The sequence below is a fragment of the Lepus europaeus genome, chromosome 12, assembly GCF_033115175.1.
Source record: "Lepus europaeus isolate LE1 chromosome 12, mLepTim1.pri, whole genome shotgun sequence".
In the NCBI taxonomy this organism is placed as follows: domain Eukaryota; kingdom Metazoa; phylum Chordata; class Mammalia; order Lagomorpha; family Leporidae; genus Lepus; species Lepus europaeus.
This window is the reverse complement of record NC_084838.1, coordinates 36,287,478-36,315,303: the sequence shown is the minus strand read 5'-3', so window position 1 is coordinate 36,315,303 and position 27,826 is coordinate 36,287,478. Positions and strand designations below refer to the sequence as shown.

The window sequence follows — 27,826 nt, the reverse complement described above, 5'->3', positions numbered from 1 at the left end:
GGAATCAAATGTAGTAAAACATTCTGTATGGAAAGGTTGAAAAGTAAAGTTCTAGAAGAAATAAAAATCACTCGTGGTTCTACCACCGGAGAAAACCACTTACAGGGATGTCTGTTTGAAGGTCAGACACAGCGGCATTAGCTTCCAGGGCCAAATGGCCGCTCTGAACTTTGACCCACACGGAGGTTCTGATCAGCTGTGTTCTGTAAGCCACTTAACAGAGATGTCGCTGGGTGGCATCTTGACGCAGGCAGAAGGATGCTTTGAATGTGTTCTTAACCACTTAGAACTCACACATGGCAAGTGTGTGCTGAGAGCTTTAGGAGCTGAAGGGAATGTAGAGTCATTAGCAAAGGAACCCAAGACAGTAAGGCCTGCTGACCCAGGTCCTGGAGTCTGTGAGTCCCCACTGGATCCTAGGAGAGGGACTGTGGTCTTAGTGCCCTTAACACTGGTGGTACGGACTGGTCTTTATAAAGTGTTTTGGGCCCGCTGCTGACCCAGCGTGGCCCTTGCCCTGTGGTACTTCCTATCCGGTGGGCAGAGTACACCCTGAGTGAGCTGTAATAAGCCCGCGGTTGTCCCCAGGGAGAGCACAGGGTGCTGAGGGAGTGTGTAGGCAGGAAGGACCCTGCTTGGCCCCAGAGGAGGTGGCCGTTCCACTGAAACCTGACAGATGAGCCAGGCGCAGGGAGGCGCGAGAGCACTCAGCCCCGAGAAGCAAGCTGGTGCCACGGCCCTGAGAGAAACAGGGTGCCTTCAGGAGGCCAAAGGCATTGAGCTGGGAGAGAGCAGCGGCAGAGGCAGGCACCCCGGGGAAGGGACCGCCTCCCAGTGCTCCCCGTGGGCCACGGCCTCTGTTAACTCTGATTTCTTCTAAAGCTCGTGAGATCCAGCCTCAAAGTCATCGAGCAATGACTTGAACCTCAGAGACTTGTTGACATTCTCCAGTCTCTGCCATTGGGGTGGAGAGACGCCGGGGCTCTCATTAGCCAGGGACTCTGCCATGGGTGTCTTGGCTGCAGCTGTGTGGTGCCTGGAGGCCAGGGGCTCATTGTTGAGCCAGACTGGATGCACTCTGTAGAGGAGCATCTCTGCCAACAGCCCCCGACCTCCTGGGAGGCAGTGGCAGGACAGATGGGAACCAGGCTGAGCTGGGCTGGAGGCACACCAGGCCCTAATGTCATTTCGTGAATGACAGCATAAAATTATAGGCCATAAAATGTGAATGCAGAAAGCAATGCTGATTCCACAACTTCCTGAGAGCTTCCGTTCAGGTATTTGCTGCTAGTCTGGACTGTATCACGGCCGTCTTCCTGCCCACTGGAAGTCACCAGGCTTTCCGTGGTACAGTCCCATACCTCAGACTATGAAAACTGTTCACGTTCTGCGCGGCAGTCCTGTCACTTACTCAGATACTGTTTTTCTGTTCGGGGGATCTTGAGGAAACCTGTGTTCACTTTCATTATGATGATTCAATTGTGTGACATAATAAAGCTCCTTGCAGTCCATGCTAAGTGAATTTCTTGCCCCCCTGTGAAGCCTGAATATTTTGGGGTTAGAAACAAACAACTTGGATTTCTAAGGAAGTAGAACACAGACCACAGTGAATGTCTAGGATCTCTGGTCTCTGCTGCAATCAGTGTTGCCCGGCCAGCAAAAAGCAGCATGGAGAAGGTGACGGAGGGCTTGGGAGGACAGTCATTGTCTTGGAGATACAAAACCTCAGTTCTTTTGCAGTTTTTCAATGTGCTGAACACATTATTGGAACGATTGTGAAATTTAATTTCAGTGACCATCTGAATAGGAAAGAGATAAAAGAGCACCCTGGCAAAATCAAAATAGAGATGTTGAGGAATAATCGGATGTCGTCTCTCTGAAGCTTGAAGGATAGCTGCTGTTACGGCCTGTGGTGGGATAGACAGCGTATGGGCCGTGGGTTAGATGTGTGCCTCGTCATGTCTTAGCTGTGCAGCTTCCAGCACTCAGAGCACTGTCTCAGAGCCGCAGCCTGCCCTGGAGTGTGACTAGTTCTGCCCACGTCACGGGGTTGCTGTGAGAACTGCAGAGGTTAACAGGGGAAGCCGCTGCCGAGACCGTGTTTAGGAAGAGGCAGCTGATGCTTTGTGAGGGGCAGTCCACACTCGCAGCGGGCCAGACCCATTGCTGGCCCAAGGACGTGTCCAGCAAGCTCTAGAAAGGAAGCATCTCGGTGACCACAGAGAAAAAGCTGAAGAGGAAAGCAAGAAGGTTTAATCTTACGTTGATAAGGAGCAGTGGCTGGGACGAAGCTAAGGAAGTGAGTTGCTGCCAGCGCAGAGGAGTGGCCTCCTCCATCCTCACCTCTTTGCGTGCCTGTGCCAGAAGCACCCAGAATGAGGAAAGCCTTGCCTGCTCCGTGACAGCCACACCTGCCAGCCAAGGTCATCCCGGAAAGCTCTGCACGTGTGTGACCAGGGGAAGACTCTGTCCCTGTCCTGTGAGAGGATGTGCGCGGGAGGCCTGAGCTGGGTGATGTGAACAATTGCAGTGTGTGTCTAAGGTCAGCACCGGTGAAAAGTCCTTCCTGGGTCAAAGAGGGGGAGGCCTTTGTGCCTCAACACAGATAAAGGCTCTAAAACTGGTCATCTCGACGGAGGAGCCAGGGTCTCCTTGTTACTCCTGCAAGGGACTTCTTCCTTTACCTGTGGTGGAATCTCTGTGGAATGTGCCACAGACCCGAACACCGTCAGCTGAAAATCGGCAGCCTCTCCCACTGGCATCTGTAAAGTGCTGCCCAGATGGCTCTGGACACAGAGGGATGGCAGTGAGTGGATGTGGGAGCTCACCTGGGTGCGTGCTCCTGCGTGCTGTCGATGCCCCTCCTGCTGCCCTTACATGCCTCAGGCCCGGGCTGAGGAGGTGGTCTGCCCTGCAGCTCCGTGACGCCGCTGGGCACCGGTTCCTCCTCTCTTTCTCGGTTGTCTAACTTGAGCATGTGTCACCTTTAGCGCAAAAAGGCTACTTCTTAAGGAGGCCACCAAGCCAGTCTTTCTGTGACCTGGGTAATCATAGGATAGAAACTTCTTTGTTTCCTGGTTGCTAGGTACCCAGGAGTCTCTTATCCACTGCCAAAGCCACTGTTGTATTTTTCAGTTGTGTTTGGGAGGCTCTGTTTTGTGTTTAGTTGGTTGGTTTGGGTGGTGGTTTTTGGGTTGTCTTGAGTTCATAACCACTGCTGCTGTTTGGAGTTCTGGAGAACAGGTCTCCAGGTAAATATGATTCTACTATACCCTGTTAGGTTTCTATTCAAATGAAATTTAGAACTTAAAGCTTCACCACAGAGAACCACTACCCCAAAGAAACAAATGTGTGCCCATACAAATACTTTGGGAAGCTTCTGGATTCTGTTATAGAATCCCAAAGAAAATTCTAATTTCGTAAGAGCCAGGGTCACAGGCATACTCTACAGAATTAGCAGCTGAGGCTTCATAGAATCAAAGAAGCTGGCTTCAGGAACTTAAGTTTATGGCATAGGTAAAACCAGAAAGGAGGAATTAAAGATGTTTTAGAGTTAAGTGAGGTTTTCTGGGCATATAGGACGAAGACTTTTACGTGTGATCAAACAGGTTCCTGAAGAAGTGGATGTGTTGAGTCCTTGGGCCTCACATCTGTGAAACCTGGATACAGCTACTTCGAACTTACAGGGACCCAGGGGCGCGTGAGAGGAGGAGCTCACTCAGCTGGTGGCTTCACAGGAGGCAAAAAGCAAGCTGAACACAGTGATCCGTAGGGAGGTAAAGTGCAGGGGGTGTAGACTCTTCTGATGGTAGCCAAGCAGGTGGGAGCTTGTGTGTCACCCGTCTCTCCTGCCAGGAGGTGCAAGTGGGGAGGGAGGGGCGGTCAGTACACAGGACGTGGAGTGACAGGGCAAGCCAGTTCCCCATCATTGGACTGGCGGCTTCTTAGGTGGACTTCCAGAACCAAAGGAAAAATGTAGAGCCACAAACCCAAAGAAAGCACAAAGGATGAGGGCAGGACTGTGATGCTGAGTCTCCGGCAGCTGAAGAGCCCCTGGACCCTCGTCCTCAGGTACAGGCCTGGGCCAGATGGACTAGAGCAACCGGAAGCCAGAAGAGTCCCCTCTCTAGAGACCGCCTGGCTTGGGTAGCAGCCAATTATCACCTTAAGGACGTAATAGAAGCCACAGCTCAAGTAGATGTGGATGTCCCTTGGTCATTTGTGAAGGCCAGGAGTGTGCTGGAGTGGAGCGTGTCAGTCTTCTCCGTGCCTCAGAGCACCCTAACGAGGGGCGTCCTACAGGAGTCCCACATTGCAACAGTTCCTGTCTTGGGGAGGTTCTTGTAGCAGGCCTCCTTCCTAAGCCCATGTGCCAGGAAATTAAAAAGAAATGGCACATTTTATGGAGGACAGATGGCTTTTCCCAGCGTGCCTGGGGAAAGCAAGTTTCCATTCATACGAAAAAATAGAATGGAAGCTGAAAAAAATTTTACACTTGTTTTAAATTATATTCTTAAACTCTAAAACAATATGTTTCATGATTTTTTTTTCCCTTTGAATTGGCATTCTTTGGAGATTAGCTAATGAAAGATGTGGACCGGGCATGTTTTCCACATCACAAAATCTGTCCACGAGTGCTTGCCTGGGGTGTTAAAGGATGTGTGCATCAACCCCAGGCCATGTCAGTTTAATTCCTAAGGTGACACCTTCATCTTAGTAAATGCTCACTTGAACTTCAAGAGGCCAGATCACTAGAGGACAGATGGAATTCAAGCACATAACCAATCCTTTTGAGATTAAAATAAATACTGGAAAGATGCGTGCAGTTCTAGAAACTAGTCATTTGATGGGGGTGGGGGTGGTTATCTACCTTAAACTTTAAAAATGAAGTAAAACTCCAAGCAAAGAAACCAGCCTTCTAGTATGGACAATCAGTTGGCCGTCGTTTGGACTTTGGGTAGGGTGAGGCTTACGGGTCAGAATTTTTAATTTGTGGCTGACTGGCAAAGTTGAACTTAAATATTGCAGACACAGCCCTGGAAGCTTACTACTTCCAGATGACCTTTAAGCATTATTATGGAACAAAGGCCAGAAAAAGGAGAATTCTACTCTTGCTCTGGGCTATGTCCTCTCAGAAGTAGACATAGCATTCGTAACTTCTGTTACAATAGCAGTTCCTATCTGGAAGAACTCGCATGGTCATGGGCAGAGGCCACGTCTACAGGTTTGAGGAAGTTAAGGGCATGGCTAGGCAGTTGATCCTGCTCGCATCTTAAGGCACAGATGGAATGGGAGCTTTGTGACTGGGAGGGGGAGGCTAAACACATTAAAGTGTCCCATACTCCCCATTCCTTTCTCATTGGGAAGAAATGCCCATACAGCTAAAGTATCCTCCTCTTCCTCTGTGGCATAGAAGCAGCCATGTGGACAGTTGGAGATATCCAGGCTGTATTCTTGCGTCTTAACCAGTGTCTTAGGACAGTGAGGATTGGCATTTTCAGATTCCAGGTTTTAAAAAAGTGGACTTAACTGCTGAGAGATGGATGAATACTACTCTAAATATTGGCTGTCCTGTGGCTGAAAATTAGGGACATAAATTTTGGCGCTCTAGTAATACGCCATCCAGAGTGTAACAGGTGCCAGCAAAAGGCCACTGATGCAGCTGCTAACACTGCCCTGGTCGCCGCTGCTCACTCTGGCCATGGAGCATCCCCTCAGTCCTCAGCACTGAAGCACAGAGGAATGAGGAGGAAAACCTGAAGTTTTGTGTTTATATTAGCGTGGTTCACTTTCTATGGATCATCTGGAATATACGGTCAGACTAGCAGTAATGTGTTGTGATGTCAAACTGTCTTTTCACTTAGGCTCTACTCTGGTAAGAAGATGATATCATCTTCTTCTTTTCTGTTAAAGATTTATTTATTTATTAGAAAGGCAGAGTTACAGAGAGGCAGTGGCAGAGAGAGAGTCTTCCATCCACTGGTTCACTCCCCAAATGGCTGCAACGGCTGGAGCTTAGCTGATGCAAAACCAGGAGCCAGGAGCTTCTTCCGGGTCCTCCACATGGGTGGTGCAGGGGCCCAAGAACTTGGGCCATCCTCTGCTGCTTTCCTATGCACATTAGGGGGAGCTGGATCAGAAGTGGAGCAGCTGGGACTCGAACCGGCACCCATATGGGATGCCAGCACTGCAGGCCAGGGCTTTAACCTGCCGAGCCACAGCACCAGCCCCACCTTCTTTCTTTATACACGTTTATATTCTTCTGAAGCATGGTGTGAGAGTGAAGTAGACGGAGTCATTATTCTCTGTCCATGAGTGCCCTCTCGTGTACTTTATAGTGCTGCTCTGCTGGGTCCAGGGGGTGCCTCTTGTAGGCCCGCATTATCACCCAGTGGATCCTCCTCAGGGCTTGTGTTACAGCAGCTGAATAGGATCTGATAAAATAGGAACCTCCCAGAAGGCCATGAATGTTCACTTCAGTCTAATGATTTAGTACAGCTTTGGAGAAACTGTTTGGTAAAGGGTCAGATAGTAAATGTTCCAGGCTTCACAGGCCAAAAACCAGGCAACTGTCACACACAGTCTGTGACGGCAACTCACTTCTGCCATTGTCATGTAGAAGCAGCCATCGAAAATACAAATTAACAAATGAACCTGTGTCCCATGAGACTTTATTGTATATGGGATTCTGTGTGATTTTCACATATGGTGATGCAGTCCTTCTTTTGATTTCTAACCATTTAAAAATATAAACATTATTCTTAGGTCATGAGCTATGAGTTGCATTGGGCTGCAGCCTGTACTTTGGTTCTAGTAGTAGAAAGGCCTAGAACTTGGGGTAAAAATGGGATCATACGCAGGTTTCTCTTGCTTGGAAAGGCAGCATCCAGCTGCGCCCCACGAGCACACTGCGCAGAGTCAGGGCCTGCTGGCACCCACACGCTGGTGTTTCCAACACTGTCCAGGCAGTGACCACACTTGCTGCCCACTTTCTGTTGTGCTTGCCATGAAAACTGCACCTGACTCTCTCCCCCACCCTGGACCAGGGCAGCTCTGTCTGAAAGAACAAAAAGCAGAGGCTTTTGTCTGGCCATTGCAGGAAGAAGAGGGAACGGGGCTCCTGTGTTGTGGAAATTTCTCCTGGTTCTCTTCCCCGTGGTTGGTTCCTAGCAGTTCTGACACCTTTTCACAGCTCCACAGCTCCACGTCCCCCTAAGCACAGTTGGGTTTGTAAGATGATGCTCTGGCTTTGGCCGAGACCACGTGAGGGCCACGCCCAGGGCAGAAGCACCTAAGTCCAGGCACCTCCCAAGTGAAGTGAACGCTCTCTTAGTCTCCTCTTTCCGGAATGTGGCCCTTGTTATCTGCAAGTGGCGGCAATGCATTAAATTCTTTTATGTTCTCTTGGTCTTTAAAAGAGCGTTGCTCTCAAATTTAAGACACACTCGTATGTTTTTCGGGTTGTTTCTAGCCACTGAGATGTCTGTCATGCTTTATTTAAAATTTTGCAGGTGGAAAAGCCCTACAGTGCTGGCCAGGATTCACTTCTTTATCCAGCCAAGAGAAAGCAGCCGCTGAGAAGCGAACCGGACGCTGAGAAAGTGCCCCAGCCCTTGCCACCGTCTCCCAAAGCGCCCATGGTGAGAGGAAGCCCGGCCACTATGCCCGAGGACTTTAAGGGGAAAGTGGCCGAGCTGCTGGGGAAGTACTCGAGCGGCCTGTGGGCCAGCGCGCTCCCCAAGGCCTTCGAGGACGTCTACAAAGTCAAGTTCCCCGAGGATGCCTTGAAGAACCTCGCCTCGCTGGCTGACGTGTGCACCGTGGACTACATCTCGGGAAACCCACAGAAGGCCATTCTGTACGCCAAGCTCCCCGCTCCCGCCGACGCGACCCCGAAGGAAGCCGGGCAAGCCCAGGGCAATTGCGATATCAAGTCTATGATTGAGCAGGAGTATCTGCAGATTGAGGAGAACATCGCCGAAAGCGTCGAGGTCTCTGCGGAGGCCGTGACGGTGCCGCCGTTGGTCATCCCCACCGAGGCGTCCCCATCGGTCCTGGTGGTTGAACTGAGCAACACGAATGAAGTGGTGATCAGGCAAGCTGCGTTCTCTAGTTCCCTGGGTGCTGTTCCGGTGGGTGCTGGGGCTGAGGGAAGAATGCCAGTTTCCTGGTTCTGTAGAACGACAGTGAGGCGATCACAGTAGCGTCTTTATATCAGGTGTTCTCATGTTCTTATGAGGCTAGTGGGAGTTCTAGAAATCGGAGTGGTGATGATTGAAAAGCAATACCTGCTCCATGAAAACAGCAAGTCCCTCCCTCCCCAACACACCCGCACACACACAGGGCTACCACCATTGATCTGGTGCTGTGGAGAATTTCCTGCAAATCAAAATAGCTGAACGCTGCCTTCTTATGTGAAACACGAGTCTCTGGTCACGGGAGCCCTGCCCCCCCACTGCCTGGGAAGAGGGGCTGTTGTCTCTAATGATAGCTGTAGCTACGACAAACAGTCCAGCTCCAGACACTAGGGCTCCTGGAGAAACTACACGATGCAGACACTTAACTGCATTTCCCATGAGTGTTTTGAAGTACCCCTTGTATACCGAAGGGCACACGGCTCCCTTCGGCCATTAGACATCAGAAAGCAACCTGGATCTCCCTGTGTGGGCAGGAACCTTTGATACCTGCTACCAGTAATCAGTGGGGACGCTGCCAGGCCCCAGGCACCTAGCCCCAGGCTGGGTCAGTCATGTCATTTCTGACTTGGTAGCAAGGTCTGGCTGAAATCTGGACTAGGTCTAGGTCTTCGGTAGGAGGGTTGGGTTCAGGGCCTGCAGATTCTTTCCATGACTTTTTCCAGTGTAAGTTTGGATCCTGGGTTCAGCATTCTTACATTTCCAGCCAGACCAGCAAGCATGATAGGTAGTGTCTGGCTTTAGGTGGACCCTAGATCATGAACTCATCTCCCTGCCTCCATACGTGGCAGACTCCGGCCAGATGTGCTGTTCTGCACCTGCGTGTCCCAGGCAGGCCACAGGCACTGGAAGCTGGGCCTTCTGTGTGTAAAGGGCCCGAGCGGTGCTGTGGCAAGCCCCTCAGATCGAACATAGGAATTGGCTGTCTCCAGTCTCAAAAATCAACTCTGTATTTGTGCTAGACTAAATCGGCCTATTCATGATTGTTTGCCCCTTGCCCAGTGATCTGGTCAGCGGATGACCTCATTCTTGTCATTACCATTCTCACACCCTCTGTAACGCCATCCCCCATCCTCACTCACGCCCATAGCCCTGCTCCTCTCCTGGTTGCCACAGAGTGCAGATGGTGCCGCTTCTCACCCCTCCCCTCCCTGAGCCTGCCCTGAGCCCACCACCTCCCACAGGCCCCTGCCCTGCCTCTGTGAGTGGAGCTCCCGGGGCTGTGGCAGCACTGCAGCAGGGCAGCCCTGTGAGGCTCCAGGACCACGGAAGCAGGCACTGGAGCAGAATCTAGGGCCTGCTAGCTTCAGAGCCCAGAGAAACCACATTCCAGGCAGTACCTTGGCATTTGCAAGGCTCAGTAAGTGTGCATGATGGAGTATGGCAACGCTCCTCCTGCTGCTTCTGGAAGGAATAAAATCCATGTGATGTTAGGTGGTAAAGCAGCCACTGCTTCGAGAGAGGCTTCCTCTGTGGCCGAGGCGGCCCTTCTGCTTCGCGACCCGGACTTGGTTGCCAGGTTTCACATCCTGCAGGGGGCCCTCGATGCGCTTGTCTGTCGAGGGCTGAAAGGAGACCCACGGCCTGTGTGTGGCAGAAAGGAAGAGAGTGCGTTGTGATAACATGAAGTAGGATGAGCTGACTGCAGATGTCGGCCTCAGAAAAGGACAGAGAAAGACAGGGTGTATCCCGGGGAAAACGCCTCCCGGAAGGCACACGAGGCGGGAGAGACCTTGGCTGCGGCGTGTGCCTCTTTTAAAAGTACCAGATTTTGGCATTTTGCTGCGGTTCTTCAGTCAGTTTTCTGGAGGAGTTGTTACGTGGTGGTGATTTTTAGGGATCTTAAGGCGTGGTTTTCACTCTAGTAAAATTGCACTGCTTTTCAGAGCCCGCAGCCTATTCAGACCCAGCTTAGTTAGGCCAGAGTTATCCACTAGATCCTCTTCTCAATAATCCACGATGATCCCAGGTCACTGTTGCACGTCTGGCCTCCCGTGGTGTCTCGGTGGCCTGCAGTCTCTCCCTCCCGTCCCTTCCCTGGGTCTCTGCTCAGCCTGCTCAGCCCTGTGCTGTCTGGGGGTTGCTGTGTCGTGTGCTGCATCAGGCCATGTCTGGTCTTGCCCACTCTCCACGGTAGCACATCTTCCATTTTCCAGAGGTGAAGGTTCACCGAGTGCGTGTTCCCCTCCCTGTTGGTGCTCCCAGGGCTGAGGCTGGAGCGCGAGATGGCAGAGGAGAACTCTGCGGGGTGACGGTAGCGAACTCCTGTGCTTGGTCCTCCTCAGGGCTGCTTCATGTGTGTTTCCTCCTTGGATTCAGGTATGTGGGCAAAGACTATTCTGCCGCCCAGGAGCTGATGGAAGACGAGATGAAGGAGTATTACAGCAAGAGCCCTAGCGTCACACCAGTGCAGGCCGTGCACGTGGGGCAGCTGCTGGCCGTGAACGCAGAGGAGGACACGTGGCTGCGGGCGCAGGTCGTCTCCACGGAAGAGAGCAAGATAAAGGCAAGCACTGCCGCTGTCTGTGCGTGTGCAGACGCACGTGTCAGTCTCCGGATGTAGGGGTGGTTTCTCCCGTCACGTCTCTTCTAACTGGATGTGGTTTTCTCCAGGCGCTGAAAAGCTGGTATCTGAAAATGCACCCCTGGTAGCTTCTAAGTCAGTGGCAGTCATAGCATCTCAGAAAACCTCCCTGGGCACATCCGTGGCCATGGTTGAGGCAGGAAAAGGTGCTGTGTGCTGCTGACCACAGCCTGGAGGGCTTCTCGCCAGGGTCGTGCTCTGGAGCGAAAGAAGCAGCATAGGTCAGAGGGAGTACCCCTCTCCTCTCCCCCTGCTGTGGCCAGGACCCTGGTCCTCCTCCAGGAGCCGCCCCCCGTGTCCAGGAGCTTGGCCCCAGTCCTGGAGGTCACCCTCTGCCCTCAGTGCAGAGCCCAGGAAGCAGAGCACCCTTGCCTTCAAGGCAGAGTTCTGCCGAGGGTAGTGGGGTCTCCTGGCGGAGCACGAGCTCCGTGGCCATCTGTGGAGAGTCTGGGGAGAGAAGAGGGTCTTTTCTGTCTTGATTCTTAGAACGTTTCCCCTTCCCTGGAAGAAAAGGCACGTACAGGGTTGCATGTGCCCCTGCCTTCTCGCTGGGAAGGACGGTTGATGGAGAGGCCCTTGTCTCCCAAGTGCCGTGGTTCCTGCTGTTTGTCTTGGGCACTCTCAGCTGCCGGGGGAGATGTGTCCAGAGGCTGTCGGGCTTCCTCTAGCTTGTGTAAGCCAGGACACACACTTCTATTTCTGCAGCCTCTATTCTGTAAGACAGAATCGGCCCCATGAGCCCCCATTTGCCCCAGCCAGTAATCCCACTTGTCACCAGTGTGGATGAGCAGTCCCAGCACCCAGGCTTGAGCCCATCAGTCACTCACCGCTGAAACCCCTGCCCAGCCCAGCACAGGTGGTCAGAGAGGGACGCTTGTACCGCACGTCCAGTTTGTTCAGTGGGATAGGCCCTACCCCTCTCCAGAAGTAAGTCCATCCCAGCTACCTGGCCATCCTTTCCCACCCCCAGGGAAATGTAGGAGACTCCTTGACCAAATCCACAGACACAACTTTTGAGTAATTTGTCTAACTTCGACAATTTGAAAATTAGAAGACAGTCTGGCGGTGTCTTGTGAACGCTTGACATTGGAGCCCTAAGCATTTGTCCAGGAGAAATGAAAACAGACCCTAGAGAAGGCCGGCGCGCGTGTGTCCCTAGCAGCTTTCTGACACTGCCGAGCCACAAACAGCCCAGGTGTTGACCAGCGGTGATTGTCTGAGCGAACTGTAGTTTATTCCTACTGCGGAGTGCCATTCAACAATGAAAGGCAACGCACCACTGATGCACACAACCACACGGGCAAACCGCAGACATAGGCTCGTAACACCGTGGGCTCCATATGCATCATACCTGAGGGCAGGTGAAGACCCACCGGCTGTGAGGGAGGCAGACCAGTGATGAGGGCAGGAAGTGGAGCAGGCTAATTCAAGGGCAAGAGGGACCTTTTGAGGGCAGTGGAAATGCCCTAGATCCTGAGTATAGGGTGGTGATTTGGGGTATATTCAGTGGTTATTCGAGAAACATTTGGAAGAAGCCGCAGGGCAAGCTGATTGCTAGACCAGTGGAGAGCACAGGGCCGTGATTGGTGGCTTGGGCATTCATCGTGCCTCTGCCCATTGTGGTTGTGTGTCCTTGGTCAGGTCCCTCCATTTCTCAGCCTCTAGCTGATAGGGGATAGCTGTCCCCAGATGTTCCCAGATGACTTCTGTCCCCCACTCCCCTTCGAAAGTTGAGAGTTTCTTAGGGAGAGAAGAACCACACATGGATGCTAGTGACCCATTACCAGTGCAGCAGTGCCTACAGTGGGTGATGCAGAGACCTGCCGGCATCTCTGCCTGTCTCGGGGTCTCAGGACTGGTCCTGGAGCCTCTGCCATGGCCTCTGCCTCTGCTTTGGCACGTTACGCCCTGGAGTGAGGTAGCCCTGCGTCCGAGTCTCGGCTCTACCTTTTCTAGACATATGACCTTGGGGAAGCCACTTTGCTTCTCTTACTCCTTACCCGTAAATCAGATGCAGTTGTCATGTTAGTGTTAGCGTCATAGGGACTTTTAACTCCCTTCTCACTGTTGTAGAGCATAGAACAAGACAGACAGGCCCTTGTTCTGCAGAAGCTTATGTCCTAGTGAGAAGCAAAGACAATAAAGCCGTATCCAAGGAGCAGATGGAAGGGTGTCAGTGCCCTGAAGGAAACGGCCAGCTTCTGTGATAGGAGGGGCGGGAATGGTGATGGCTGTCACGTGTGCACAGGGGCTTCCGGTGCCACTGTGGGGAGTGGACGGCAGTGGCGTGGAGGAAGGAAGGCTGCTACCTATAACTGGGGTGCAGTAGTGAGCCCAGGGGTGGTGGGACAATTCAGGATGTGTTTGGAGGTAGAACTGACAGGAGAAGAGAAGATTGGGTGCAGCTGCTAGAGCCACTGGTTGTGATTGGCAAGTCAGGGAGAAGAATCAGTATGGGGGAGACTCGAGAACTTTGTGGGACCTGTGTAGTGGGAGGATAGCTTTGAGATTTCACATGGAGAGTGAGGCTGGAGATACATGAGGTTGGCAGGGGTCAGCACGCAGGTGCTATTTGAAGTCATGGAACCAGGTGCTAGCCCCTGGGAAAGAATGCCCACTGAAGGAGAAAGGCCCAGGACCGGGCCCTGAGACCCTTGGGCTTCTAGATGGCAGGCGGAAGAGGAGCAGAGAGAGTAAGGGTGGCCAAAGGGAAGGAGAACCGGGGGTGAGGCGGCCCCCGCGCCTCAGGGTGGGTGTTGGGGTAAGGAAGGCAGCTCCTTGTCTGCTGTGGTGGTAGTGCGTAAGACAGCGCGGCTAAGGCCATCCTGGTCTGCCTTGTTCCCACCATCCTTGTGCAGCTGACAGAGCAGACTTATTGGGAGGAACCCCAGCTGCTTGTTCCTCTTGCGCTGACCTGTGTCTGGCAGCAGGCACCGCTTTCCAGTTGTGGATCCTTGGGGAATAGGAGAAGCAGGAGCCTGTGGGCACCCCGCGGGGCTCTACGCCCGCTGGGGTGTGTGCTGGTTACTCAGCTGGCATGTGAGACCACTGGCCTCTTGGTGGCAGCAGAGGACCAGGAAGGGACTGGAGCCCAGTGGCAGGTCTGGGAGCCTGCTGGTGCTGATCCCCGGGCACCAGAAGGTACTCGGCCCTCAGAGTGCTGGACATAGGGCAGGGCCGGCTGTGGTCAGAGTCACACTGGGCAACGGAGCGACAGGTGTTTTATAAACAAGCATGTGGTGCTGTGTGATGAAAAAGCAGCAACTGCGAACACTACAAGACCCCACTGAGGACTTGGGAGCGGTCACTCTCCGGCCTGGCCTTGTGCTAAGAAGCCGAGGTCACGACCCACTGTCTCCATGCCGGGTCTTGGAAGGGCAGAATCCAGGTTGCTGGTGACAAGATGGCTGGAAAAGGACTTGCAGGCCCTGTGGACCCTGAGGCCGGGGAAGGAAGAACAGGTGCTGCTTCAGCAGGGGAGAAGTGGACTCGCACATGCATGCCTGACACAAGGGCCTGGCCAGTGTTGAGTCAGGGGTGGACAATAAGAGGTGGCCAGGTCCTGCAGGCCCATGTATCCCGGCGTAGGGCAAGGAGTGCGTGGTCTCTGCTGCTCCTCTCACCTTTGCTTCTCCACTGGAGAGGATTTTTGTTGAGTATATTTGGTACCACAGTCTAGGCACTGGGAGGCTGGCCTGTGGTCTTTGATTTTCCTGCAGAAAGTGACAGACCCTTGGCTCCGTGTTGCCTGGCACTTCCTAGCATGCCAAGCCTTTGTTTTCTTCTTCTTTATTTTTTTTTAAAGAACCATCATCTTGGCCGGTGCCGCAGCTCGGTAGGCTGATCTCCGCCTTGCGGCGCCGACACACTGGGTTCTGTCCCGGTTGCCCCTCTTCCAGGCCAGCTCTCTGCTGTGGCCCGGGAGTGCAGTGGAGGATGGCCCAAGTGCTTGGGCCCTGCACCCCATGGGAGACCAGGAGAAGCACCTGGCTCCTGGCTTCGGATCAGCGCGGTGCGCTGGCCGCAGCACGCCGGTCGCGGCGGCTATTGGAGGGTGAACCAACGGCAAAAGGAAGACCTTTCTCTCTGTCTCTCTCTCTCTCACTGTCCACTCTGCCTGTCAAAAAAAAAAAAAAAAAAAAAAAGAACCATCATCGGCTTTGACTAGAGACACATAATAGGTTTTGAGCACTTTCCCCCCAGATTCTGTTATTATTCTAAACCACCACTTAATGTTTCTAGATTTAATTTTTCTCAAGAGGAATGCTTTGTTTAGACAGTCCTTTTCAACTAAAAGTTCACTAAGTACTCTAAAAATAATAACCAGAAGTGGGTGTTCTTGTGCAGCAGGTTAAAGCACCCCTTGGGACCCCTGCGTCCTGTGTTGGAATGCCTGGGATGGGGTGCCACCTCTGCTTCCAGTCCAGCTTCCTGTTAATGCACACCCTAGCTGACGATGGCTCAAGTACTTGTGTCTCTGCCACCCTCTTGGGAGACCCACATGGAGCTCCTGGCTCCTGGCTTTGGCTGTTTGGTAATTTGGGAAGTGAACCAGCAGAAAAAAGATATCTCCCCCACCCCCCATCCCCCTTCATTTTTCTCTCTGTCACTCTGTTTTTCAAATAGAAAAATGAATAAATAAAATAAAATAACATCCAGGCTTGTAAGGATCTGTGCTACTGGTGAGAAAAAGTCCTGCAGGTTTCTGTACACGTGGAACCCTGGCCAGCATGCTTGGGACCTTTTGCTGAGCCGGGTCAAGGCTCAACCCTGCTTCACAGCCCCAAGTGACCAGAGGAGCTCCTGTTGTTTCGGCACAGAGGCCCATGTTGTCTATCCACGGCGCCACTGTGCACTCGACCCAGAGCATCACAACAGTGGAGGGCTGAACATCACAGACGCTGCCCGGGGACCTAGAGTCTGCGAAATGCCGCGGGAAGGATGCCCTCTGTGCAAAAAAACGCTGCTGCGCAAGGAACGGGGGGCACCTGTCACTCAAGAAAGAAGGTGACACAGGCACCGTGACGTTAACAAAGAGAGCAGAGGCAGGGCAGCCGAGCTGGTGGAACCAGACAGGGGTGCTCCTGAGAAACTGGCATAGCCTCGGAGTTGAGCGGCCTTGCCTTGTCCTTCCTTCCTGATGATAGGAGAGAGAAGTGGAGGACTGGGGCCCGAAACTGGGAGCCCTGGTTGCCTGACCCCAGCCCCAGCCTCCTCTTCTGGGATGGGTCAAGGAGTGCCTCCCCTGGCTTTGTCCAGGTGGCTATGGGGCCACTGAGCTTGTGGATAGTAGAATAAATTGAGCCAATTAAATGAATCAAGTGATTTTTTTAAATGTACTTATTATATATTTGAAAGGCAGAGAGAGAGAGCAAGCTCCCATAAGCTGGTTCACTCCTCAAATGCCTGGGCCTGGGCCAGTCGGAAGCCAGGCAGTGGAAACTCAATCCAGGGCTCCCGTGTGAGTGAGGAACCCAGTCACGTGGGCCACCAGCACCGCCTCCCAGAGTCTGCATTAGGAGGAAGCCGGGGCCAGGACCGGAACCCAGGCACTACCAGTGCGGGTCACAGGTGCCTTCCTGCCAGCCCAGACCCCACCACAGTCAGATGACTTTCTGAGTGAGGGTGAAGAGCTCTGAGCCTAAACGTTGTTTTGTTTTGTTTATCATTAGGTATGCTATGTTGACTATGGGTTTAGTGAAAGTGTTGAAAAGAGCAAAGCATACAAATTGAACTCAAAGTTCTGTTCACTGTCATTCCAAGCTACAAAGTGTAAGCTAGCAGGTAAGAGGAACTCTTTTAAAAACTCTTCATTTTGGTAGGATTTTACCAGTGTACTCTGGGGAGGTTAAATCCTAAAATGGCTGCGGGTGTCTCGAGATGGTGCTATAATGGGTTATTTCTTGACAGATTTAAGCAAATTCATGTTTAATATACTCTTCATATCATCCTGAAAATGCCATATTTTATTTTTATGATCTATATTACATTTAAATACTGTGTATGTTTATTATATTTAATTAGAATGTCTACTGCCCGTCATAGAGAAGTTTTTTCTTTCTGTTCCAACAACTCAGTAATGACTAAACGAAGCCCTGCATCATGGGGTTGGGTCAGCTTGTGAGGTGACTGCAGCACTCCTGGTGTGCCCAAGCCCACGTTTGGCTATGGGTCCTGGGCAGCATCCCGCCAGGCAGAGCTTCTTCCCCTTGGAGGGGGTGTGAGTGACCGGCCCGGTGAGCGGTGTGGAGGACCCCGAGAGAGCATCAAGGCCGAGAGGGCGTGGCTTAGTGCAGAGGATGATCCTGCTTTCCTGAGTCCGAGGAGCTGCCTCCTTCCCAGCTGGGGCGAGTCCTGTGGCATGCAGCTGGTGTGGACTCTGTCCCTGAGACAGACCTGAAGTCGTCTGAAAAGCCTGCTAGACACTGTTGGAGACGTGTCAAGAGCGTGGAGCGAGAACTAGGATGCTGCAGGGAGAGGTTTGAGGAGGAGAGCTACGAGCTCTGCGGCAGGGACAGCGCATGAGGAGGGTGGCTCAGGAGGAGTCGGGAATTTCTTCTGCGGATTTGGGGGGAGATCATAGAAATGAGGGGCACGGTTCCATCGGGCAGATGATGGGCTGGTGGGAAGTTGCTTCTATAGGTGTATGTAGAAGCACAGTTTTTAGAAAGGGTCATTGGACTACAACTGAACTCACCTAATACCTGTGTTAGGTTAAACACCATTTAATCTGTATTTGATAAATCAGAAGGTTCTTTGGTGTTCTGGACTCATAATGGTGTACTTAAAAAAAAAAAAGAAAGAAAAGTGGTTGTCTTGACTTCCAGGAAGTGCACGTTCATTTTATAAGAAAAAATAAATTGTATCGGGCTGGGCACTTAACATAGCAATTAAGACACTTGCATCCCATAGCAGAGTGCCTGGGTTCAAGTCCTGGCTTCTCCCGATTCCAGCTTCTGCTGATGCACAACCTGGGTGGCGGCAAGTGATGGCCCAAGTACTTGGGTCCCTGTCACCTGTGTCTCCCGTGGGAGACCCAGCCTGAGTTCCTGGCTCCTGGCTTTGGACAGCCCAAGATGTTGTGGGTTTTGGGCAGTGAACCAGCCACTGGGAAATCTCTCTCTCATGTTTCCCTTTCAAATAAATGTTTTTAAGTGAAAACTGTTTATATTTAATTAGGAAATGCAAAAATCAAGGATAGAGTTTTAGGAAGGAAATCGCAAATACACATAATCAATAGCCATATATATATGATATATACATGATATATATCACTTTTTAGTTTAAAATGTATTTGTATATAAAGTAAAAGGAGAGTTCTCATGTAGAAATTGTGATGGATCAATTTTTCTAATTGTTCTACAATTACTTGCCTTAGTGTATCATTCAAATGACATTCACTTACTTTTAAAACTCTGCAATACAGATGGGTAAGGTAAAGAAAACTGTGAAACAAAGCTTCCATACAAAATTTAACAATTTTATGTGCTCGCTTCAGCAGCACATATACAAAGTTAACAATTTCCTGGGAGACCCACGATTTTCGTAAGTGGTCCAAACAGACCAACCGATTGGTCCATCGTAAGTGGTTTTGTTCCCGAGTGGAGGTGAGGATGCTTCGTGTTTTCCAGGACTGGAAGTCGTGAGCGACGACCCTGATGTTGTGAAGGTGGTCGAGTCCCTGACCTGTGGGAAGATCTTCGCGGTGGAGGTCCTCGACCAGTCTGAGATCCCACTTGTGGTGCTGTACGACACCTCAGGAGAAGACGACATCAACATCAATGCCACCTGCTTGAAAGCCGCGTGCGACAAGTCCCTGAAGGTTCACCTCCAGGTACCAACCCCTGGGATCCCCACTGGCAAGGGAAAACCATCCACAAGGGACGCTGCACCGTTTGTGCTAACTGTGGACAGAGATTGCGTATATATTGAGACGAAAAGATTCGGGGGAGGGCTGAGCAAGAAGGGAAAAAGATGCCACGAGATCAGTAGCAATTATTTCTTAGGAACTGGATTTTTTTCCATTTTATTCAGTGAACATATGCTAATTTTACAGGGAATTTCTGCAAAGATAATATGAAAGAAGGGGAAATTAGGAGCCAGTGTTGTGGCACAGTGGATTAAGCTACCACTTGTGACACTGGCATCCCATAGTGAAGTGCCAGTTTGAGTGCTGGCCACTCCACTTCCAGCCCAACTCCCTGCTAATGTACCTGGCAAAGCAACAGAAAATGGGCCAAGTACTTGGGTCCTGCCACCCATGTGGGAGACTCCATTGGAGCTCCTAGTTCCTGGTTTTGGTCTGGCCCTGCCCTAGCTGTTGTGGCTAGTTGGGTCATGAACCAGAAGATGGAAGACAGATCTCGCTCTCTCTCCCCCTCTCCTTCCCTCTCTCTCCCTCCTTCTCTTCCTTCCTCCCCCTCCCTCTCCTTCTCCCTCCCCCTCCTTCTCCCTCCCTCTCCTTCTCCCTCCCCCTCCTTCTCCCTCCCCCTCCTCCTCTCTCCTTCCCTCCCTCCGTCACTCTTTAAATAAATAAATCTTTAAAAAGGAAGGGAACATTAGATACATGAAGATGTTTATTATTAGCCTTATATTTAGCATTTTTAAAATGTGCAGAGCATAAATTTCCAGAAAGAAGGAAGCCTTTCAACAGATTACAGGATATCCAGTCTGAAGAGTAGGGTGAGGTGCAGGTATTGTAAGGCAGTGGGTTAAGCTGCCCCTTGGGACGCCCGCATTCCATGGCGGAGTGTCTGGTCTCAGTCACAGCTACTAAGTTTCCAATCTGGCTTCCAGCTAATACGCATCCTGGGAGACATCAGATGATGGCTCAAGTATTTGGGTCCCTGCCATCCACAGGGGAGACCCAGATGAAGTTCCTGGCTCCTGGCTTTGGTTTGACCCGGCCCTGGCTATTGCAGGCATTTATGAAGTGAGCCAGCAGATGGAAGCTCTCTCTCTCCCTCCCCCTTCCCCTCCCTCTCCCCCCCCCAATCCCTCCCTCTGTGTGTATGTGTGTGTGTGTGTGTGTTTGACTCTACCTTTCAAATAAAGAAATAAACCTTTTGAAAAAATAGGATGAGACATTAAAATGATTTAAAAGCATTTTAAAGACTTCATTGAAAACACTGGGAAAACATTTATTATAATAAGTAAAACTGTGAATTGTCTTTATGACTTGACTAAAAATGGCTAAAATCAATTATTTGATTATAGTTTTTAAAAACCATAATCAGTTTTAGGAAGTAGGCTGATAATAGAATTTAAGAGGCACAGACAGGCCGGCGCCGTGACTTAACAGGCTAATCCTCCGCCTTGTGGCGCTGGCACACCGGGTTCTAGTCCTGGTTGGGGCACCGGATTCTATCCCGGTTGCCCCTCTTCCAGGCCAGCTCTCTGCTATGGCCCGGGAAGGCAGTGGAGGATGGCCCAAGTCCTTGGGCCCTGCACCCGCATGGGAGGCCAGGAGAAGCACCTGGCTCCTGGCTTCGGATCAGTGAGATGCGCCAGCCACAGCGGCCATTGGAAGGTGAACCAATGGCAAAAAGGAAGACCTTTCTCTCTGTCTCTCTCTCTCTCACTATCCACTCTGCCTGTTAAAAAAATAAAAATAAAATAAATGTCAAAACTTGCTACAATGCAATTCTAAGGAGAAAAAAATCTCAAAATAAAATAAATAAAAAGAGGCACAGACAGAACTCCCATCTGCTTGTTCACTCCCCAGATGTTCCCAAAAGCCCCTGGCTGTGGCTGAAGCCAGGAGCTGGGAGCTGAATTTCGGTCTCCTGCTGGGTAGTAGGGACCCAGTGGCAGCGTCACTGCTGCCTCCCAGGGTCTGCGTTAACAGAAGCTGGAGTCGGGCTCTCCAGCACCGGCTGCAGCACCTCAGCCTGCGTCTTGGTCACGAGGCCGAGTGTTTGCCCCACAGAGAACTTTTTGACTTCGCTTCTGTTGATGTTGCAGAAGCACCCTACATGGAGTAATTCTTTTTCCTAATGAGCGGAGTGGGAGGATAAGCCAAAGTTAAGGGTATTTCTAGCCTTGCAAGACGATGGAATCTGCTAATATTTGCACAATGTCTATCTTGTATGGCAACTGGGATCCAAGGAAGTTAAGGTAGTTTTGTTGCTTACGTTACTAATTTCATTCTGTCCTAGTTTCCAACACAGAAGATTTAAAATGCAGAGAGGTGTAACGGAGGTTTAGAGGAGCCCTGAGGTGGGTGAGAGCTGCCTTCTGCTCTGAGGCGCTCTCGCTGTGTCTTTTTCAGGTGGACGCCATGTACACCAACGTCAAGGTGACGAATATCTGCTCCGATGGAACCCTCTACTGCCAGGTGCCTTGCAAGGGTCTGAGCAAGCTCACGGACCTCCTGCATAAGATAGAGGACTACTTCCACTGCAAGGTGCGGGGCGGCCTGCATCTCTGAAATCAGTCCCAAAGCCGCAAGCCAGAGCAGCTCTCTGAACTGCTGACGTAGGAATACGTCTCAGCAGTTTGAGGTAGAATGTCTGGAATGGCAGGCGAGAGCCTCAGACTCCAGAGCTTTCACAGAAAAGCAAAACCCTGATGTCTGCCTTATACAATGAAGATAATGATCATGTCTGTGTGTGGGGTTGCCGTGAGGACTGGTAGCTGGCATGGAGCAAGGGTTATTTATAACATGCAGCTGGGGATCCCGCAGTGCAGCTGCCTGGGACTCTGCTGGCTCCTCTGCCTTGGGCAAAGGAGAAATGGGGAATTCAGGAGGAGGCTAGAACTCTCCGCTCCGCTGCCCTCATCTTCCCTCCCGAGCTCCTCATGGTTCCTGTGGCACCAGTGAATGTGGCTCTGCAGTTCAAAGTGTATTCATAAGCTCCTTGCCCTTTAACTCTAGTACTTCTTTTCTGAATCAGAATCTGTAGCGGTTTTAAGTCTCCCAAGTTGTTTCCTTACCTCCGTGAGGACATTATAGTTGTAATCCAAAGTATGCTGTGATTTCCAAGTAAGTCCTACTGCCACTTCCATAGGACACCCTCGTCCCTGGTGTGACCCTTCCCCCTCAGCTGCAGAGCGCAGGCACTGGGAGGCGCCGGACCGGCTTCCTGTTTCCGCTCTGTGGACAGTTACTTCTCGAGGGTGGGGTGTGCGCCCTCCAAGTCGTCTGCATCCCTCGCGGTACACAGGCTAGCGTTACGCAGGGCAGAGAGCCCAGAGCTGACTCCTCAGACCTGCATTCAGACGCAGTCTGGAACGGGGGCTTTACACCTGTAGCTTTAGTCCTGTTCGCAGATATCACCCCTGTATCTCACGGTCGGTAGCTGAGTTTAGTTTGTTAGTCTGCCCTGGAGACATCTGAGACACCCAGGGAGACTGGCTTCCAGGCCTCACGTGCATGGATGTCCTTCCGAGCTCCGTGGCGAGGAGCACGCTGGGCATTTCCTAGTGCTCTCGGGCACCTTTGGGAAATTACAGACGTTCCCTCTCAACCCGTGGAGACCATGGGCAGGACCCCAGCTCCAAGCCACCCCAGAAGGGGAGGTGCTGCGGTCTGTCGGGCTGGCCCTCACCCCTGCACACAGATTTGTGTTGGCGTCCATTTTGTTCTGCAATGAAACTTTACTTTGAATGTAACGTCAGAAAACAGAGACCCTGGACAGCCAGCCCAGCCTCCTGCCTTTCCCCCGGGCTGCTCTGCTCTCCTGCCCCTGAACAGGGTCGTCACCCGGAGGGAATCCTGCCGGCTCTCCCGTCCTTAGACTTTGCAACAGTGCTGATTTACAGCAGGTGATTCACTGGCATCAGCACATGGATGAGTAACACAGGGCAGGAGGCCTGTAACCCCGAAACACTTGCTGCAGCCACCCAGCGCTCCTGCGTGGGAAAGGGCCCATGGGAAGCCAGATCACACGTGGCTCAGCGGCCTGGGCCGCAGCGGTCTGTTTGGCTGGTGGTGTAGCTGACGGTAATAAAAGAGCCTTGCTTTCTCTCCTGCAGCACATGACCTCCGAGTGCTTCATCTCCCTGCCCTTCTGCGGGAAAATCTGCCTCTTCCATTGCAAAGGAAAGTGGTTACGCGTAGAGGTAAAGCCAGTCATTGGACTTCTCTTAATTACTGTGAAACATTTCAAATATGCAAACATCTTTCTTAAAAAATCTTTTTTAAAAAAATATCACCATTCTGTGACCTGAAACCTGACCCGTGTGCTCGGAGCCCCTGGGGGAGCGGCCCGCTGCACCTGGTGGTCTCCCTACAGTTGACTTCTCTATGCTTTCACTAGATGGGCGTCTGCACACACATGCTTTGACTGCGTGGTTTTAATACCTGTGTGGTGGGAGCGTGGAAGTGAGGGTGTAGCCGAGGCTGTTTCAGAGGGGGCCGGAGGCAGCGAAGCACATTGCTGCTTCTGAAACCGCCCTTTCCGTCATCGTGTCCACGCCCCGGGTTGGCACTGCGGTGTGCAGCGGCTCCGGGCCCACACTAGTCCTGCATTTCCCCAGGGACTGACGCTAGGATTTTTGTTAAAATCAGTGCCACCGTGAAGCTTCCTGTGCCTGTCTCCCAGGGTACATGGGCAGAGCTAGAGTTTCTGGGTGTAGAGAGAGCATTGCTGATTGCTCTCCAGAGTCGCCCTCCCGTTGAGGGCACAGCCCCGTGTGAGGTCCCGGGTACCCCTGCCTCCTGCCTGGTCTGGGGCTGTGTCTGCCGCCCAGGATGCCGTCCCTGTCAGTGCTGTCCCTGGCAGGCTCCATTAGGAATGTACAAGGAGGGTTCTTAGTTTTGTTGTGTGTTTGCATGTTGTTTAAAAGGCAGGTTTTGGATTTTTGTGGTTTCTTGCTCCTCCCTTCTCCCCTCCCTTCTCCCCACCTCCCTACTTTCCCTCCTTCCTCCCATTGCTAAAGTTGAAGAGCTTGCCTTTTCTTTTATTTTCTCTGCCTTTTCCTTGATATAGAGGTTCTTTACCTAGATGCTAGGACTTCGGAGAGGGGGAGGTGGTCCTGGTCCCCACACCCTGCTAGAATTACATGCATTGTATGTGTATTTTATGTTTTGGGGAAATCATGCTTAATTTCTGTCAGATTCTCAAGTCAGCTCTAGAAAGGTAAGAGCCACTGCTCTGTTGATTTTTGAATACTGCACAGCAACATTTTGGTAACCTAATTATACTGATTTTCTCTTTATGTAAGTAAAACTTGGCCATGTCTAATGAGAGCAGTGATTATTGTCATTAATGTGAGTGTGTGCCACAAGGCTGAGATCTGGGGTGATATAATTATGGGTTGTATGCTTAGCTTTAAAAAAATTTATTTATTTGAAAGAGTTACAGAGAGAGAGAGCTCCTCCATCCACTGATCCACTCCCCCAAATGGCCATATGGCCGGAGCTGGGCCGGGAGCCAGGAGCCAGGAGCCAGGAGCCAGGAGCTTCCTCCTGGTCTCCCACATGGGTGCAGGCACCCATATACTTGGGCCATCCTCCACTGCTTTCCCAGGCACTTTAGCACGAACTGGATCTGAAGTGGAGCAGCTGGGACTTGAACTGGCCCTCATATACCCACTACACCACAGTGCCAGCTCCATGTGTGCTTAGGTTTAAACTTCAAAAACAGGGCTTGTTGAAAAGATTATGGCATTATTTAGATCACAAAACTCTGTTTTCCTTTAGTTCTTAGCATGTAACTGTGCAGATACTCACTTTTAAACTTTTAATTTAAAATAATTTCAGACTTTTTAAAAAGTTGCGAAAAATGGCATAAAGAGGTCCCACGATTGCCCTTTTCATAGCTCCTCCGTATGTTAGTGTCTTACACAGCCCTCGTGCAGTTATCACAGCCAGGAGGCTGGCATCCCTGTCCTGCTCTGAGCTGGTCTGCAGAGCTTCCTGGCAGTTCCCTGGCTACTCCATGGGCATCCTGTGCCCTCTGAGCTTCGCCCGACCTGGCGCTCGCCTGCCCTTCCTCTGTTGCTCATGACTTTGGAAGAGCCGCAGCACTTTCTAAAGTGTCTCTCAACTTGGGTGTCTTCATGTTTAAATTCAGTTATTGCATTTTGTCTTTTGGCAAAAATACCTTCCGCGTGTGCTCAAATACCTGAGAAAAGAACCTAGTATTTATGACCACCAAGTTGTATCTTGTCTCCCTCTATGGTGGGCGGAGGGTGTGAGTATTCGTCCTGTCAGAAATGTGGAAAGCTGGGGAGGGAGACAGCAATGGGCAGTGACAAGCAGGCCCTCTGTTAAGGAGGAGCGCTTGTTCTTGACAGCTACACAAACGATCACAAAGCTAGTTTACTACCTTGACACAGCACACGGTTTCCCCACTTCTGAACTATTAATTTGGACTTTTGTAAAAACCTCTCTATGAGTTGCGGGTTGTTTTTTTTTTTTTCCAGTTAGGACAAGTGATTAACATTACTGGCCTTTCTTATGAAGCTATATAATATGTTGTGATTTTTAAATATGTAATATGGGGGCCCAGCACTGTGGCATAGCAGCTTAAACCCTCCGCCTGTGACTCCTGCATGCCAGCCTCTACACTTGTGATAGAGCTCCCTGCTGATGGCCTGGGAAAGCAGCAGCAGATGACCCAAAGGACCCTCTGCACCCATGTGCAGACCCTGACAAATCTCCTGGCACCTGGCCTCAGCCTGGCCCAGCCCTGGCTTTTGTGGCAACCTGGGGAGTGACCCAGCTCTGTGTGTCTGTTATCTCCCTCTGTCTCTCTCTCTAACTCTGATTTTCAAATAATGAATAAATCTTTTTAAAAAATAAAATATTTACTCACTACAAGTAAAATCCTATCTCTATAGGATTTTATATGTGAAACCTCCTGTCTCTACAAGATTTTACAGGTCTCTGAATTATCTTTGGACTTTATTTCCTTATTAAGATAAAAGGTTCTTTTCTTACATTTTAGTCTTTTAGTAAGTAGATTGCAGCTTATAATCAGCAACATATAAATCACATCAAATAATTTTATAGTTGTGGCCCGGAATTGAAGAAATAGTAAATATTACTCCACTTAGGAATTGTAGATGATGATGGTGATGAGCGTCCTGATTATCCCCAATTCAATGAATTGACACCGAGAAGTTGAAATCAACTCAACTCTAAAAGAGTATTTAGTGAATAAATACATGTTAAGGGAAACCTATAGTTGGCCCTGATGGTGTTGTTTTTAGCATGCAATCACATAAAATGTAGCGCACAGAGAGGCCAGTCCTTTGGAAATGCCGTAAGATCACCAGCACCTGTCTCATTTCAGATCACAAACGTGCACAGCAGCCGGGCCCTGGATGTGCAGTTCCTGGACTCCGGCACCGTGACGTCTGTGAAAGTGTCGGAACTCAGGGAAATCCCGCCTCGATTCCTACAGGAAATGATCGCCATACCACCGCAGGTAGGCCGTGTCCGGGAAGAGATTTGGATGTGTTCACAGCTGTCCCCTGGGAGTCCCTCTTGGGTTAGATCTTTTTCTCAGGTTTCTGATGATCAGAGTCCTGGTTTGCAAGGAAATGTGGTTATGTCATGGTTTTCAGAAGTAACAGGTGGCCGTCTGGGACAGTGGGCCAGTTGCATGTCCAGAGTCTTGTTCCGTGGATGTGTTCTCGAATACACTGAGTCGTCAGGTGGAGCTGTGCAGTTAGAGGTTTCAGCACAGTTAGAGGCCAGCACTGACTCCTTCATAGTTCAGGATATTCTGTGGAAGTTTTATATCCTGAGTTTGCAGTTTGATTCGGCCACCATTCTCTTTGGAAATCCACCTGTACTTAATGATTTTCTTATATGACTTTCCCCCTACATTTTAGTAAAAAAAATTAACATCACACTGTCTTTCCTTGTGTTAATAAACAACCAGATAATAAAGATTTTTGAATTATTTTGAGTCAGTTAAAATGGTGAAGAACCACTTATGGAGCCAGCATTGTGGCATAGCAGGTTAAGCCTTTACCTGCAGTGCTGGCATCCCATGTGGGTGCTGGGTCCACTTCTGATCCAGCTGCCTGCTAATGGCCTGGGAAAGCAACAGAAGGTAGCCCAAGTACTTGGGCCCCTGCCATCCAGGTGAGAGACCCAGATGGAGTTCCAGGCTCCTGGCTTCAGCCTGGCTCTACCTCCAGCTGTTGGATCCATTTGGGGAGTGAACCAGCAGATGGAAGATCTCTGTTCCTCCTCTCTCTGTTACTCTGCCTTTCAAATAAATAAATGTTTAAAAAGAAAATTGCTTACTACCTTTAAGAGTAAACATTTTGTCCAGAAATCAGTACCCTTAAAGAGAGAGAGACGTATTTTTCCAGAATAGCTCTTCCATCGTCAGCACTCGGTGAGTGAAGCATAGTTGTCCATAATTAGCTGGCATTTAGTGTTTCTCTCACTCCACTCAGCGTTGCCTTTTCTAGCAATAGCCGAGACGCTGTCTAACTGGTGTTCAAGCCTATTTTTAAAATCATGTTTACTTGTAATGTTGCTCGGCCATCATGATTGAAATTGACAGACCCTAAGTGCTGTCACTTGCAGCTGCTTATTGGGACATCCGGCGAGGGCCAGCCTTCCCTAGAAAAGCCTGGAGAAGGGAAGTCGGCCCTGCTCTGGTTGCCCAAGCACACAGCAGCACCTTCGTTATGGAATGACACAAATAGGCACTAGCAGTGTTCTGTTAACCCGCCGAGGTTTGCTGTCTGACAGATGTGCAGGCTTCGATTGTGGAAACCCTGCAGTCGCCTGTGCGAGCCTGTGGCTACTACTGTCTCCCGAAGAGGCCTAAGCCAGAGGAGCAAACCAGAGGTCTGCTGGCCAACTGACCCATAAATACTGAGTTTTGGCTCTTGGCTCTCACAGTGTTTTAAACATGTAAGCTGTTTGCTAGGATTTTTTTTTTCCTTTTTTTTTTTTTTTTTTTTTTTTTTGACAGGCAGAGTGAACAGTGAGAGAGAGACAGAGAGAAAGGTCTTCCTTTTTCCGTTGGTTTACTCTCCAATGGCCGCTGCGGCCGGTGCACTGCGCCGATCAGAAGCCAGGAGCCAGGTGCTTCTGGTCTCCCATGTGGGTGCAGGGCCCAAGCACTTGGGC

At 50.8% G+C, this 27,826-nt stretch overlaps 1 protein-coding gene across 1 annotated transcript in view; it reads left to right on the top strand.

Moving 5' to 3' along the window:
* TDRD7 (tudor domain containing 7) overlaps nucleotides 1–27,826 on the top strand; it is a 70,669-nt gene that overhangs the window by 29,131 nt on the left and 13,712 nt on the right. Inside the window, exons 7-13 of the mRNA XM_062207914.1 lie at nucleotides 7,512–8,095; nucleotides 10,515–10,701; nucleotides 16,452–16,563; nucleotides 18,411–18,613; nucleotides 21,050–21,184; nucleotides 22,756–22,842; nucleotides 26,022–26,156. Of these exons, the coding sequence (XP_062063898.1) occupies nucleotides 7,512–8,095; nucleotides 10,515–10,701; nucleotides 16,452–16,563; nucleotides 18,411–18,613; nucleotides 21,050–21,184; nucleotides 22,756–22,842; nucleotides 26,022–26,156 (1,443 nt within the window). The remainder of the gene's footprint in view (nucleotides 1–7,511; nucleotides 8,096–10,514; nucleotides 10,702–16,451; nucleotides 16,564–18,410; nucleotides 18,614–21,049; nucleotides 21,185–22,755; nucleotides 22,843–26,021; nucleotides 26,157–27,826) is intronic.